General features: G+C 32.5%; 2 protein-coding genes across 13 annotated transcripts in view; one reads left to right on the forward strand and one right to left on the reverse strand.

The window, feature by feature from the left end:
• MARCHF7 (membrane associated ring-CH-type finger 7) overlaps positions 1–5309 on the forward strand; it is a 46730-nt gene extending 41421 nt beyond the window's left edge. For 5 of the 11 annotated variants that reach the window (XM_031678471.2, XM_072961041.1, XM_072961038.1 and 2 more), the window contains 3 exons: positions 1373–1421; positions 2095–2154; positions 3939–5309. In XM_031678471.2, coding sequence (XP_031534331.1) covers positions 1373–1421; positions 2095–2154; positions 3939–3997 — 168 coding nt within the window. In that variant the 3' untranslated portion in view covers positions 3998–5309. Of the gene's footprint in view, positions 1–1372; positions 1422–1968; positions 2155–3938 lie in introns of all 11 variants that reach the window. The other 6 variants (XR_004190062.2, XM_015249270.3, XM_072961043.1 and 3 more) reach the window with 3 other exon arrangements.
• A 336-nt stretch (positions 5310–5645) lies between these two features.
• The window catches only part of LOC102539123 (CD302 antigen), a 105381-nt gene continuing 95740 nt past the window's right edge, over positions 5646–15286 (reverse strand). For both annotated transcript variants that reach the window (XM_006196201.4, XM_072961037.1), the window contains 4 exons: positions 12053–12169; positions 11232–11405; positions 9962–9988; positions 5646–8310 (listed from right to left, as the gene is read on the reverse strand). In XM_006196201.4, coding sequence (XP_006196263.2) covers positions 8108–8310; positions 9962–9988; positions 11232–11405; positions 12053–12169 — 521 coding nt within the window. In that variant the 3' untranslated portion in view covers positions 5646–8107. The remainder of the gene's footprint in view (positions 8311–9961; positions 9989–11231; positions 11406–12052; positions 12170–15286) is intronic.

The raw sequence follows: 15286 nt of genomic DNA on the forward strand, positions 1-15286 counted from the left end.
TCTTTCTTAAAAATAAAGATACTGTAGATTTAATAGAAATTAGTCTTCCTTACTTCTGTATCAAGCAGCCTAATTTTCTCATAAAGCTATTTTAGAAAAAGAAGTAATTTTCCAGCTCTTGAAGGTAATTGGAATATGTTTCAATGAAAAATAGGGACAGAATTGAAAGTACTAAGGAAAAATGCTCTTTTTAATTAAAAAACAAAAATCAGACTCAGTATTACAACCTGCAATTGGACTCCAAAAACTGAAAGAGTATGGGAAATTAACTTCAATTCATTTGTAACTCTCGTGTAAAGCATTACCAGTGTAGTAGTTTCTAAGCATTCCTATTGCAAACTTAAGATTTGGACTGTTTGGTCTTTACTCTGTGCATTGTTTGTTGCCTTAATTTAATACTTAGACTGGTTGTTTGTTAGGTATCTGTAATTAAATGGTACTATTTCAGTGTACTAGTGGTAATTTATGCTCTATTGCCTTGCCCATTTTATGGTGCAGGGGCTAGAGTCTACATGTCATTGCAGTAGCATTCTGAACACTTCATATCTTGAAATGTGCTCATAAACATGTCTTTTAAAACTATTTTTTATATAAATGTTCTCTTTGGTGATAAAAATTTAGTAGAGTTTATATGGTGAGGTATAGTGTTTGTTATATTTTGAAAATTATCAAATAACCAATTCAGTGTATATTGGTAAAAAATTTTCTGTAATGAAAACATTATTCCTGTGAGCCAGTTGACAGATTATTATCATTCAAAGAACTTTAAAGAGTGTTAAGTAAAAAGATCTCGATTTCTAAAAAGGCAACATAATCTCTTCAGAATGATTGAACCATATATAGTATATAATGAGATCTATTGAATTCATGCCTTTGTAAAATATATAGACAAGTTATTATTAAAGTGGAAGTCATTTTTATGACTTTTTAAAAAGTACAGAATTAAATGTAGTACTTCTGGAGCTAATGAATTTAGGGAGGAAAATACTGATTTTTTTTTTATCTTAAATCACTCAGGTTGAATTCTTTTGGGTCCAAATTGCAAAGGTTTAATTTTTTTCTCCATAGTTTTTGGAGGTGTTATATTTATGCAAGAAGACAGTGATATCATTGGATAAGATTATTACATTTATCTGCTCCCAGTTTCTATATGATAAATATATGATTTCTACATGGCTAATAATGATTATGACATTAAAAAAATCGTATCCTTAAGCTTATAATTTTTGATATAGGGGGAGAAAGACCCCCCCCTTTAAAGGCTTAAAATTATGTTTGACTTTTAAGTAAAAATGAATCTCTTATACTGATTCTCTCAATAGATCCATTTGCAACATTTAAACTACTGTATTTCTTTCTGCATTGTTTCTAGTTTATTAACCTTGCAAGAACTCTTCAGGCACATATGGAAGATCTCGAAAGTAGGTGGAATTTCCCCTTCCCAGACTTGTTGAATTTACTTTTGCAAATTAAACCCACAGAGCAAAACCTAAGTATATATATTCTTTCTACCAAATTAAAGCTTCATTTATAGGCTTAATAATACCAAAATAATTGATTTGGGAAAATGTGTTGGGCAACTGACATTAGTTATTTAAAAGCATATATTTTAAAATTGTATTAATTTTAATGTATAGAAGGATGTTATTTTAACCATCAATATTTTCCTTTTGTTTAAAATAAAAATATATATTTGATTACCATAATTTTAACACTTTTAATCAAGAAAAAGACATGTTTAACTACTAATCCAAACCCACTTCTTAATTGGTTAGATTTTTTTGTTTTGTATATGAAACTTTACTTGTTATTTAGCTTTGTTAGATCATGAAAGGTGTTCCCGGGTTTATATATAGTTCTAGGAAATAGGGGTGAACGAGTCCTAATTCTGAGTCCCTAACAGAAGCCATAGATTTTTTGTTTTGTTTTGTTTTTTTGTTTTTTGTTTTTTTTTTGCTCCTTGTTCAGGTCCTCATGGACCTTTAATAGGCAGCCAGCTCGGCCAGCAGCTCCAATCTCTTAAGATCACGTTCCAGCATTAGGACTTCTGCCTGGGCTCCTTTGTGAAGGCACTTAATGCCCAAATCTTTACAGGCATCTGCACAGCTTACCCTCTTCTCAAAGTCCTACAACCTCCAGGGTGCTTCATACCAGGTGGGCACAGATATTGGTGGCTCTGCAACAGTTCCTGGGAATCCAAGATTACCCTACCTATTGTGCTTTTTCACCCAAAGCAACTAGCTCCCCATGATCAGATTCCAGTACGCTCTTTGAAGTGTTTTTAAATATGTATTCTCCAATTGATTATCTCCAGTACTCAATCTTCAAAATACTTGGAGTGTTACCTGTAGTGTGTATCACATTTTTATTTTTAAAGAAAGCTCAGCATCATTTGAAGATTTGAGAAGGACTTAATCCTCGTAAGAACCTTTTAATTCCTTGAATATTCTTAGACATGGATTTTTGTCATTAAGTTTGTACTATTTTTAACTTTTAAAAGGATTCGAGGTACAACTAGATAATGCATTTTCACAATTTTAGTTTCTGTGGAAATAATATATAAAAGAGTCAAATGGTATAATAAAGCCTAAATGGGAATTCATTTAATGTAAATCTTTTTTTCCTTCAAACCTTCTTAGTTTAGATACCTCATGTTGGCTAATACAAGGATCTTTCTCTCTTTTGTAAACTATGATTTATACTTTGTCAGATGTGATGATAGTAATTTGTTGCAGTATACATTTTCCCCAGATTGCTTTTTTTTTTTAAACTAATGTTCTGATTTAGAATTTAGTTTTCTAAACATATAGGAGTGTCTACTCCCAACATGTGAATGAAAGGAGAAAAATAGAGTTAAAATATATACCTAAACTCAACTGAGAGGGAAAGATGAGGGAGCCACAAATCTAACTCTTCAGTACCAGAGTATTAATATATTTTGAAAATAGTTTCTAACTGGATTTTCTTCTGTAGAGTTAATCCAGTAGAAAACATGAGAAATTCTCTGAAAAACTGTTCTATTTTTTAGTTTGACATTTCTCCGTGATACAGCATAAAACTTAAGCATAGAATTTACTCGTCATGAGCTAAGTATATGCTTGATATCATTTATTTAAAATGGATTTAAAATTTCTGCAAGATAACAGACTGAAGTATGGACACTGAAGTCTCATCTGTACTTGTTGCATAATTTTCTTGTTGATTCCTTTGCTGAGTGCTCTTAAATTGACCAGTATTAAATATAAGAGTATACATTTAACCTTTCTGCCCTTCATAGTAGGAGAAATACTGGTTAGATGTTTTTAAACTCTTTGAGTTGCTGATGACTCTAAATTGAGGTCAGAAATGTTGCAAGAGTGGTATGTTTCTAACAACGTGAAGGCACAGGAATAATCTCAACAAAAGGTTTTTACTAAATCAAGTTATTTTAATAGGCTATGTCTATACAAAGATTTTTTGACTAGAGCTTTTTCTTGGCATTGTATAGACATAGCTTTGATGTAAATTGCAAGAACACCCATAATCTATTATTCTGTGTACATTTTTAAAATTTTTCATTGGATACATCAAACATGCAGTGGTAATAAGCCAGATTCTACTCAAGTGTGTGAGAGCACGGGCTTTAAGTTCACTTTTTCTCATGTATATCACTAGCTACTATGAACACAGATTGATCTTAGAAACTTTTTAAATGTTCTTGAACCACATTTTAAAATATTTTCATTTTAATAAAAACTAACATAACAGAAAGGTGTGGATGGGCATCACCCACAGTCAAACCACCCTAACCCTGTCATGATAACCTGTCATTTTGACCAAACAGTATACTAAATTGGGATATTTATTTTACAAGTCATTGCTGTTCTGGCTTCATATTTACACTTCCATTCTTCATCCCCCTTAAAATCATTCTTGATCATCCTGTTTTCTTTCAACAGCTTCAGAGGATGATTCTGAAGAAGATGGAGACCATAACAGAACATTTGATATTGCCTAACTTCATATAAGACAAATGGATGATCTGTGAACAAGTGTTTATTAAAACTGGCAATTAAGTACGAATTTAATTTTGTGGGGGAATGCCTATTGAATACCTTTACTGTCTCTCTATAGATAATGAATATATATATATATACACACATGTATGCATGTATATATATAATGAATATATATGTACACACATGTATGCATGTATATATATATTCATTCTCAAGTATTGCTGAATTAAAATTCTGCTGGCTTATTAACATGGCCAGTGAGTCTAATGTTTATAAACAGGTAATCAAAAGTATTTTTCTTTTAGCTGAATTGAGAAAGTGTTATCCTTGTTTTAAATATCTAAGCAATGCTGCAGCCATTTTTTGTGTTCTGATTACCGTAGTCATATTTATGAAAAAAGGTTGACGTTTTAGTCTGTTAGTGAAAAAAGTGGGACAAAATATGCTTTCAGAATAAATTGCCAAATGGCACCTAATTATTTTTCTTTTTAAAATGCCTTAAGTTGCAGTCTCATTTTCATGATCATTTGCTTCCAGTGTTTAAAGAAAGTAAGAGCGGGGAAAAAGTTATAAAGAGCATTATATTAGGTTTCCAAATGTAACTTGAATTCTAAATTCACTTAGCAATAAAATCTAATTTAAAAAATACATAAATATAAAATGTACAAATGATGGGTAAATTTTTGTATTGATTTGCAAAATGCAGATTATATTTGATAGGCCATAGTATGTAGATGTTCCTTTTAGGAATATTACAGCTGTAAATTATATCAGGATTGCCAGTCAAATGCTATTTGATTTGAAAAAAAAATTATTGAAATCTCAAGCTAGTGAAATATTTTTAAATCCCACATTCAAAGTTTAAAACACTGGTTTTCAATGTTTTTTTTAGTGTTGTAACTTCTTTATAGATAAATATGATATAAATAACCTGTTTGGATCCTGGTCGTTTTTAACTGTTCCTTGGTAATTCTGAGCATTTATTTGATGACTTAATATTTTTCACTACCTTTAGAGAACAGATGAACATTTACCTGTTCACTTAAATAGATTTGCACTGTGGTTATGAGTTATGTACACTTCTATAACACTGTATATTTCCTCTTTCAACACCCTTAGGATACACTTAAAAACACCTTCAGTTGGTTTCAGGTTAAATAGTCTTATGTCATGGCAGCAGACTACTTTTTTGGAACCTAAATAGAAACTGTAATTTCTCAAATGTGAATCAACAGTTTGCCCACGTTAAGTCAGTTTGTTGGTCTTAATGTAAAACCTTGGCTTGAAATAAAGTGCATACTGATTGATTTACTTTATAGTTTGAAATGTTTCCTTTTAAATTGGTGCTCAAAGAAGTCTTCAGACCTTATAACCAAGAATTTTATTATTTCAAGTCTCATTTAATGTGAAATATAAATGTTTCTAAAACATTTGCTTAACGTTTACTTATTTTTCCATTGCCTTCCTTAAAGCAAAAATAGAAAATTTAAGGATGCCAGTATTAATATCTATTCCGAGTCTTTAAAGATGCTTTGAATTAGAAACATACTTTTAATAGAACTCAGTGTAAAAATGTAGTATCTTCTTTTTAACACACAAAGTGTTTTCTTTAAAATTTTTAAGTAAAAATTTAAATGGTAGAAAACATTCCATTGGTGTGCAGTTTATTTATAGGTTTGTTATATTAATTAAATGACAGGTACACAATGGCTTGAGCTTTATAGAATTCTTGTAATTCCTTAGTACCACTTAGTATTTCAGTATTCTGTTAGCTTCTCATACCCTGTAAATGTGGATTAGAGGGAGTAAGAAGTATCTTTCATTGGTTATCGCTTTTAAATTCTAAACAAGAGACCATACACTTACTCAAATTCCTAAGAATTTTAAGGATGCAAAATCCTGAGAAAAATGTAGTTAAAAGTAATGGTAGCTAAAAGCAATGATAGTAGTAATAGCTGCCAAACATACGCTGTCAAGATGTTTGAAGAAAAGAAGTTTATACATTCTGAATGTAAACAGACATGCTTGTGTTATTGTTAATATTAAAACTAAATACAGACTTGAATGAGCCAGTTATCTGTTGACCACCAAATAGATAAAAGCCTATTCCAAGTGTTCACATACATAAAGAAAATTAAGATTTAGTACTGTGTTCCCAGGGGCCTTTAAGGACTTGTTTGAAAATGAAATCAAACATGGAAAATCAAATCGGTTTAAAACAGCCATTTTGGGAGAGCTACTACCATTATGTAGAAGTGATGGAAATGAACTGAAGAAAACAGTTGTATGGAAGTGGAGACTCTAGAACAGCACTGTCCAATAAAACCTCCTATTGTAATAGAAATAGTATATAATTTGTATTGTCCAAAATAGTAGCTACTAACTGCATGTGATTTGAGCATTTGAAATAATGGCTTCAGTTGAGGAACTGAACTTCAATTTATTTAAATAGCCACATGTGGCTAGTGGCTACTGTATTGGATATTGTAGAGATCTGTGACAACTAGAGAAAGTTTTAAGGAACAAGTCAGTCTTAGTTCTTAAGAGGATTGGTAGAACTTGGGAAAGCAGGAAGGAATTCTGGTCTAATGTTCACGACTGGTAGCACTACTAACAGCCAATCAGTAGTAGACATCTCAGTCAATACACAAAATCTTAAAGCTTTTCAGAGTGTATTTATGTGATGACACCCAGTATAAAATTTGTTCTTTTACTGTCACATAACCACAGTCATCACTTTGTTATTCATGTCATGTCTCATTAACAAAACTGCCACTAATTGTGATGAGGGATATTTCTGATTCATAGTGACCAATAGAGATGGCGCAAGCTAGGACTTTGTTGCCATTGGTCAAGCTTGAAAGATGGCTCGCTCTCTCCATAAGAAAACTATTCCCATAAGATGACGTAGTGGGGTATGATTTACAGTAGAGGGATTACTTTCTTTGAGTTTTCAAGTTTCCAAGTATCGTAAATACAATTTCATGTGAAGTCTTATCTTTTCTAATACTGTTTTTAAGTTGTACAAGTTGCTAAAGAAATCCTCTCAGGATAAGGATTTTTTCCATTTTAAATTTTTTTTCATTTTCATTTTTTACCCCTAAAACAATTTTCACCATTGCCTGAAAATGTACATCTACTGAAAACTGAGCATCATCACTACAGTAGTATGTAGCTTTTCTTTGCAGCTTTTGCTTACAGTTTTCATATCACTGATAAAGTTCATTGAGGTTTGAGGAGCATGAGACGTCTTATATAGGAGCAGGTAAAGTGGCAGGAGAAAAATCCTTGAAGGGCACGGGCACTATGATCCAACAGTTACACCAACATTGTCAACTTCCTCCACACCTTCCTGGTATGGCTGTAATTTTTTTTGTTTCAGAAAATTTATTAAACTTTACTGAAATTCTGACTAGTTGTGATCAGTGCTAAATACTATTTGTGGTCCAAAACAGTGTTCTGAAAGTACTGAAACTGTATAGTTATGTGGCATATGGGATGTTAAAATCTGTACAGTTTCTACATATGAATCATGAAGGAAGACAGAAGTAGTATTGGATTTATCAGAGTAACTGTCATAAGTATTATCTAAATGTAGAGGATCTATTTTAAGATCAGGTTTTTTCTTCATATCTTATTGATAAACGGTCATAGAAATTGCTAAAGACCTAGCAGTGGTTGCTAAAATTATAGTGGTAAGTAGAATCTTTTTTTCATATTTTTTATTTTATTTTTAATCCAGCTATAAACTAAGGTCATTCAACTAAGTGGGAAGGAAGATAGAGGAGGCACAAGACACGCAGACTGGGTTTTTATTTTTACCTGCTTTACTACTTGGGCTTTAAGCTTTCCTTCATTCAAATGAAAGGTGTATTTGGGGAGGTGGTTAAAACCACTAAATTATATCTAATATTTTTCCTTTCTTCAAAACTTTGTTCTTATAATGATCCTAAAAATTTTGTCACAATCAGTGATTACATGACAATCAATGAATGTTACTAGAATAGGGTAATATAAAAACTAATTTTCATTGCCAGGTTTTATATTAAATCTTGCACAGGAATCACAGTTCAAGGTATTAGATGTCTTAATATGAGATTTCCAAAATTTTAGTCAAATTGAACAGCATATTCGTTTTCCTCTGCAACTACCAAAACACAGTCGTCATCATAAGGTGACTGGGGTGCAGTTGAAAAGACTGTGGTGAAACCAGAATCCAGATTTCTTCTGTACAGGAACCAAATGATTGCTCCCAAGACTGTCAAAATTACTGTGCTAGCAATCACCAAAGCTGATACTAAAATGTGGTTATCTGAAAAGGAAAAGACAAAAGAAAATAAGGGAAAACAGGTGGTGCTTTGCTTGGTTTTCTTTAAAAGTTGTTGAATTTTCTCCTATAGAAGAGTGAGAATTTAACTCTCCTGTATACGTGTGAACCCATAAACACTCCTTTCCTTCTCTTCTGTCATAGTTATAGCAAGCCCCAAACAGAAAGTATTCACGATACACATAGCTAACAAAGAACTCAACCAAATTTTTAAAAACCAAAAAATAACAATAAGAAAATCAAATACAAAATAAGGGCAAAAGAGTTGAAGAGACATTTCATAAAAGAAGATAATCCAAGTGGCATATAAATGTGTAAAGGTACTCAGCATCTGTTTTCATCAGGGAAATTAAAATTACAATAAGATCACTACACACCCATCTGATGGCTAAAATTAAATTGACGGGACCATCATGGGATGCGTGTACAGCAAAAGGAACTTGTGTACACTGTAAGAAGAAATGTAACATGGTTCAACCTCTGTGAAATACTTGATTATTTTTAGTAATACTAAACATTAGCTACCCTTTGGCTCTGTAATTTCACTTTTGGAATTTTCACTCAAGGAAAATGAGAATATAGGTCCAAAAAAGAAGTATGAAAATGTTCACGTGCAGCTCTTAGCACATTCATGCCAGACTAGTAATCAAATATCCATAAAAAGGAGAATGAAATTATGGTATGTTTATAAAAATACTATGCAGAAATAGAAAACTACAATACATGTATGTACAACATTGATGAATCTTTAAAGAAAAAATCTTGATTGAAAGAAGCCAGTAGAGTTACATTCCTGTGAAACTCAGGAACAACCAACTCCAACCTATGGTAATAGAAATCAACAGTGGCTACTGTGGGGTGGATGGTGGCAGGGTGGACATTTTTGGGGAAGGGGCATGAGGGAATTTTGTGGTGTGATAGAAATGTTCTGTATCTTGATCTGAGTGTTGGTTACATAGGTATATACATAGGCACCATCGAGGTGTACATTTAACATTGTGCATTTTTATCAAAAATAACAGGTTAAAAATACCATCCAATTTTCAAAAATGCAAAAGTTTCATAACAGGCATTTATACATTTCTTTGGGGAATGCAGAATGGTACAATTTCTCTGAAACTGTTAGTATTGATCAAAGTTACATATTCATGTTCAATCCAGCAGTTACATTTCAGGGAATCTAATCTACAGATAAACGTGTGTTTGTGCAAGGTGATTCATTCCTTATAGCATTGTTTATAATAGGAAATGTTTGGGAACAACCCAGCAGAATTCTAGAACTGGTAAATAACTATATGTCCATAAGGTGGAAGAGTAGGCAGTTGTAAAAAAGAATGAGGGTTTATATATAGTTAATGATATGGAGAGATATCTACTATATTAGTAAATAAAATAAGTCATGTATGTTAATTTGCTTATATTGGCAAAAAATGTTCATTTCACACATAACTTGCAGATGTATTTAAAATGCCAAGTCTTATTACTAAACTAAGATCTTTCCATGCTCTTACAAAAGTTGTTCTACTTTACATTGTTACATAATTAATTTTTAAAGGGGTCTTTAGTACTACTTTAATACGCTAGAATCAGTGTATTTTTACTTGTGGGAAATTTTTAACAGAAGACCATTACTTACCTGATAAATATTTCTTTTCATATGGGACTAAAATACAAAAGAAAATCAAAATTAAAATGTAAGTATGCTTTATTCCAAGACTGTCTTTAAACACTTTCAAAGTAGTTAAAAATGAACCCTTTAATAGCATAATATTATATTTCTTTTGCTTAGTCATATGTCTGTATTACTTAAAAAAGATGTAGAGGTCTAAAAATGCATTAGTTCGGTTGGTGGAAAAACAATCAGGGAACTTAAGAAAAAGACAGTGTGATGCAGAGAGGGAAATAAGATTTTGGTTGGAAAGTCTATAGAAAACTGTACAATTAAAGTATACAGCTGTGACCTTACCTCATTGGTACAGATTTGCTCACTATTTCTGATGTTTTGAAGTTATAGTTTAATTAAAAATTTGGTTTCTGTAATGGTGCCCTGAGGCACAGTATATTAAAAGAACCAACTTAAAAAAAAAATCCAACAAATACCGGAAGATGAATGCTACTACCATAAAACTGACTGATTAATCTAAAACCCCGCTGAGACAGGTTAAAAAAAAAAATCAACTGTAATTCCAGATGTAAAGAAAGGAAATAAAGATGTATAGTTGTATAGTTTTGGTTTACAGTTGAAACAGAAAAGATGTTAAGGATGCAATGTGGAGAATGACTGTTTCTGTCATGTGTCAAGCATCCCAAAATAATATTTTGAAATTTTAAGTGTCTTTAATGAGAAAACAGTTCTTTGTAAAACATAAAAGAACAAACTAATGTTTAACAGTAACATAAAAATACTGTGGGACAGGATAAATTTGTTCATTAGAAAGCACTGTGATGCATAAAAAGAAAATATATTTTAATCCAAAATAAATTATAAACTATTATTCAGATTTTCTTTGCCTAACCAGGATGTTCTTGTACTGAATCAGATTCTTTGTAAACATTAGAATTCTGGAATCAGCCATGAATATTCTTCACCACTTCCACTGATTAATCAAATCACATGGAAAGAGACTATGGTAATTCCTTTGAACAACAGGAAAATTTTTTGACTTATTGTAATCTCTAAGAATAAGCAGATAAAATAAAAGTATGCCTGGTTCACATGATCTAGTCCTACATCTGAGATGTAACAGAAGTACACATTTGACTTCCAAGAGTTTCTTGGGAGCAAACCAACCTAATAGGAAGTCTTACTTCCTCTATGTATTAAGGCATGCATCTCAATTATTTTAAAACCAGCCCTGCTTTCCCCACCCATTAGAACGGAAAAAAAGGCCTTCAGTTATACTTACTAGCTGCTTTACAAAGGGTTCCCTCCACAGAAGAAACTTCACAGTTTCCTTTTTTCCATTCACCTGTCTTGGTGTGCAAAAACGCACAGGTGTCAACTAGATCCTCGCCATCTTCTTGGTTTGACCACTTATTAAATGTCATATTTGATTTATCAAACCACTTGAAACTGGCATCTGTCAGTTAAGGAATATTTTCAACATCATGACAGCATAAAAAGATGTTAGAATGTCAAAGGGTTTAAAGGTGTCCTAAGGTATGTCTTGTCTGAACTTTTCTAGGGTTTAAATTAGAAGGTGGAATATATCCTGTGTACAGGCAAGTAAAAGATAATGGTTCAAGAGGTTCTGAAGAAGATCCCATTTTTGTAAAAAAAAAATATATATATATGTATAATTTTCATGGAGAAATAGCCAAGGCAATAGTTCAGATATTCATGGTAACCTTAGTAATTTCATTTCATTTTGAAAATAATTATATATATACTTTATATTTTCTACACTGACAAATACATTTACATAACATTATCTTGACAGCTGTCTATCCTATTAATTGTTGACACGTACTGACTTTATTACCCTACCATATTACAAAGTACTGAGTCTAGAATTACATTTTAATTCAGACAAAAGAATCAACTAACTGATATATTGAGCTGCTCATGGAAAATCTGTGGTATATGGTGCATACTGAAAATATAATACCTGGAGACCACAAAGAAACATCACCTTGAACTAGAGAATTGAAGAACCTAAAAGAAAGTCATCAGTTTTACTAAGATTAAGGGGAAAAAAGTGGTATCTCACAGATAAATATCACTTACCATCTGTGTCAAAAAACATGCCTAATAGGATCTCATCTGGACCTTTCCATTGCTTTTTCAAAATATCCAGTATAAAAGCATTTTCTTCTTCATTATGTATGCTTATCATGTCTGCTCCTGAAATTATTTTAGGGAGAATAAATCAGCATGTTCCCAGAATCAGTGAAAATCACATCAGGTATATATAAATTATACATTATTATAATACATGTATTACACTTCTACATGTTAAAAAATTAGCTTGAGAATATCACGCACATTTCTAAAGAATATACTCGTAAGAAAAGTAACATGATAAACTGAACAGAGTCACACTTCCTATTTCATTCACCTAAGGTTGGTAATCTCATAAACAACATGGAAACAAAACATCATGGGGAGGCTTGCTCAGTAAAACACTATCCATCGCTCCACTTTTCACTACCCCTTCCTCCAGCAGTCATGACCCCTCCCGCCCTCAGTTGAAGTAGCTCTGACCACACCCAGGATAGCTGGAAAGTACTAATAAGGCAATTTGCCAGAACAGTACCAAGACCTAGTCAAGTTCAAGTAATAAGCAGTCTCTGACCTGCCTCATTTAACTGGCTGCCATGCGCCTGCTGCCTGAAGCGTATGCCTTCCCAAATTTCTCTCTGGTCATCCTTAGAAAACTCCTTGTTAGGGAAAGTGATAAAGGAGGTCCTTCTTCCTTGTTCTCATTGGATAGTTGATTTTTTCCTAGGATTTTCACCTGGTTCAAGAGTAAACAGCAGCAGCCACATATTTTATGTCTCATATTAACATTTTTTATCCTTTCAACTTATAAGCTACATAGCACCCTATAAAATGAGGTAACTTCACTTTCCCAGGATAATTTAATCTTGTTTCTTAACCCAACAAAGATCTTGCAAAGCAGAAAGTCATGCTACTCTCTTAATTCCACTTAGGAGAAAACGCTAATAGACTTAGTTTCTCTCATGATATTGTATGGTTTGTTTTTTTTTTTGTAAGTAAAAATGGATGACGACATCACAGCTTATAGCAACCAGAAACCTGGTGGGGAAGGTACATCCAACCTGTGGGAAAAATACATCCTTTCATCTGTATTCAGCTGGGGAAGAAAACAACATCAAAATGTTCTTAAGGAACATGACCCTCCACTCTCAGTAATTTTAGAAGTTAACAATTCTAATTGTCAAGAAGAAATTGTTGATCCTACACATTTTTAAAGTTATCTTGGGAGTTTGGGTACTGCAGTTAATTCAAATAATACATGGAGAGATGAGGAAGCCTTTCGTACTATTAAATTACATTATTCTAAAATTATCCTGACTTAACAGACTCCTGAAAACTTCAGAATGTTGTCTTAGATCATTGTCTCTCCAACTTTAGTCTGCATCAGAATCACCAGGGGTGCGGGGCTTGTTAAAATAGTGCTGGGCCCTGAGTGTCTGATTTAGTAGGAGTAAGATGGGGCCGAGAATTTAAATTCCTAACCAGTTCCCAGGTAATTTTTTGGTAATCAACATAAATGGAGAAGAGGAAGAGCTATCAGGTCATGATGTAAGAAAATTTTGTACTAGGTGATTATTTTACATCTAATTTTTTTTGTTTGTTAATGGAGGTACTGGGGATTGAACCCAGGCTTCATGCGTGCTAACTCTACCACTGAGCTATATCCCCCAACCCCACTTTTACATCTTTTAAAAGAGGCTTAAAAAAATAAATTTAACCACAGGGGAAAAGAAAACTATAGGGCCTAAAACCTCCCCCAAACATACCATATTGTTAAACAAGAGAATCACAAACTGGGCAGACTAAAGCTCTATTATAAAAATAACAGGCAAACACCTGAACAGAAGGGAAAAAAAATGGTCTCCAACTGTTAAAAAGGCACAGATACAGAGAACAAACTAGTGCTTACCAGTGGGTAGAGGGAAGGGGGAAGAGGTAATGTAAGCACAGGGGATTAAAAGATGCAATTATGTAAAAAATAAGCTACAGGATATACTGTACAACACAGGGAATATACCCAGTATTTTATAGTAACCAAAAATGGAATGTAACCTTTAAAGATTGTGAATCAGTATACTGTACACTTGTAACTTACATAATATTGTACATCAAGAATACTTCAATTTAAAAAAGCAGTTCACCTCACAAAAGGAAAGGAAATACAACACAAGAAATATGTGAAAAGTGCAATATCACTGGTAAAGAAATGAAAAAGCAAGCAGAGTGTCAGACGTGCAGACAAACAGTGCTGGCTTTGGGTGTAGAAAACTAGGAACTTAAAAGTGGTTGGTTGGAGTTAAAATTAGTAAAACCTTTTTGGAGACAATTTGGCAAGATGTATGGAAAGCCCTAAAAAAATGTCCTTATTCTTTGATCCAGCAATCTGAACAATTTATGCTAAGGCAGTCATTGCCTCTGTGCTCAAAAGGGGACAATCATTAATGTTCATCACATTTATGCACTGGAAAATTGAAAATAATTTAATGACCAATATTGGAAGATTAAATCAATTATCACATATCTATTTAGAGGAATAGTGTACAGTAATCAGGAAATATGCATCCTATCTGTACTGCCACAGAAAAATATTTTTAAGGGAAAATGCAGATTACAGAACAGTGCCTAATATGAAACCTCTCTCTATATATTAAGCATTTATTAAAATATATTTGCCTGGTGGGGAGGAAGTCTAGAAGGACACTTGCCAAAATGATAACACTGATTACATTTCCTCAGCATGGTACAATTTAGGGTAATTTTGTTTTTAAAAAGTTGCATATGTTTTTCTACATAGTGATCATGCACTAACTGTGTAAGAAAGAACTTTTAAAAGAAAAGAAAAAATAAGACTGACTTTTAAAATACTTAATATTTTAATTAATCCAAAGTTAGGATTCAGCAAGGTTCTTTCAGTCATAGGTCCATTTTTAAAAATTCTATTATGATTTTCTTATCAGTGCCAGCTGCTATCACTTCCTGTCTGTTAAATGTCATATAGAACTTTCATCTGTTTTACTCTAGTACTTGTACTTATTTGTGAAATGTAACCAAAATGTCATTTTAGAAAAATCCTCAAGGGAAGTATTTAACCAGGTTATAGTTTAGGCTTAAGTGTTCAGAGATGAGGTTTTCATTCTATTCTGACCTTGTGGCAGCCAACAGAACTTTAATGATTTTTAACATTGCAATTTAAGTAACTACCGTGTAAACTTAAATTACTATGTAAGGCAAGTAAGACAC

The sequence above is a fragment of the Vicugna pacos genome, chromosome 5 (genome assembly GCF_048564905.1).
Source record: "Vicugna pacos chromosome 5, VicPac4, whole genome shotgun sequence".
Lineage (NCBI taxonomy): Eukaryota > Metazoa > Chordata > Mammalia > Artiodactyla > Camelidae > Vicugna > Vicugna pacos.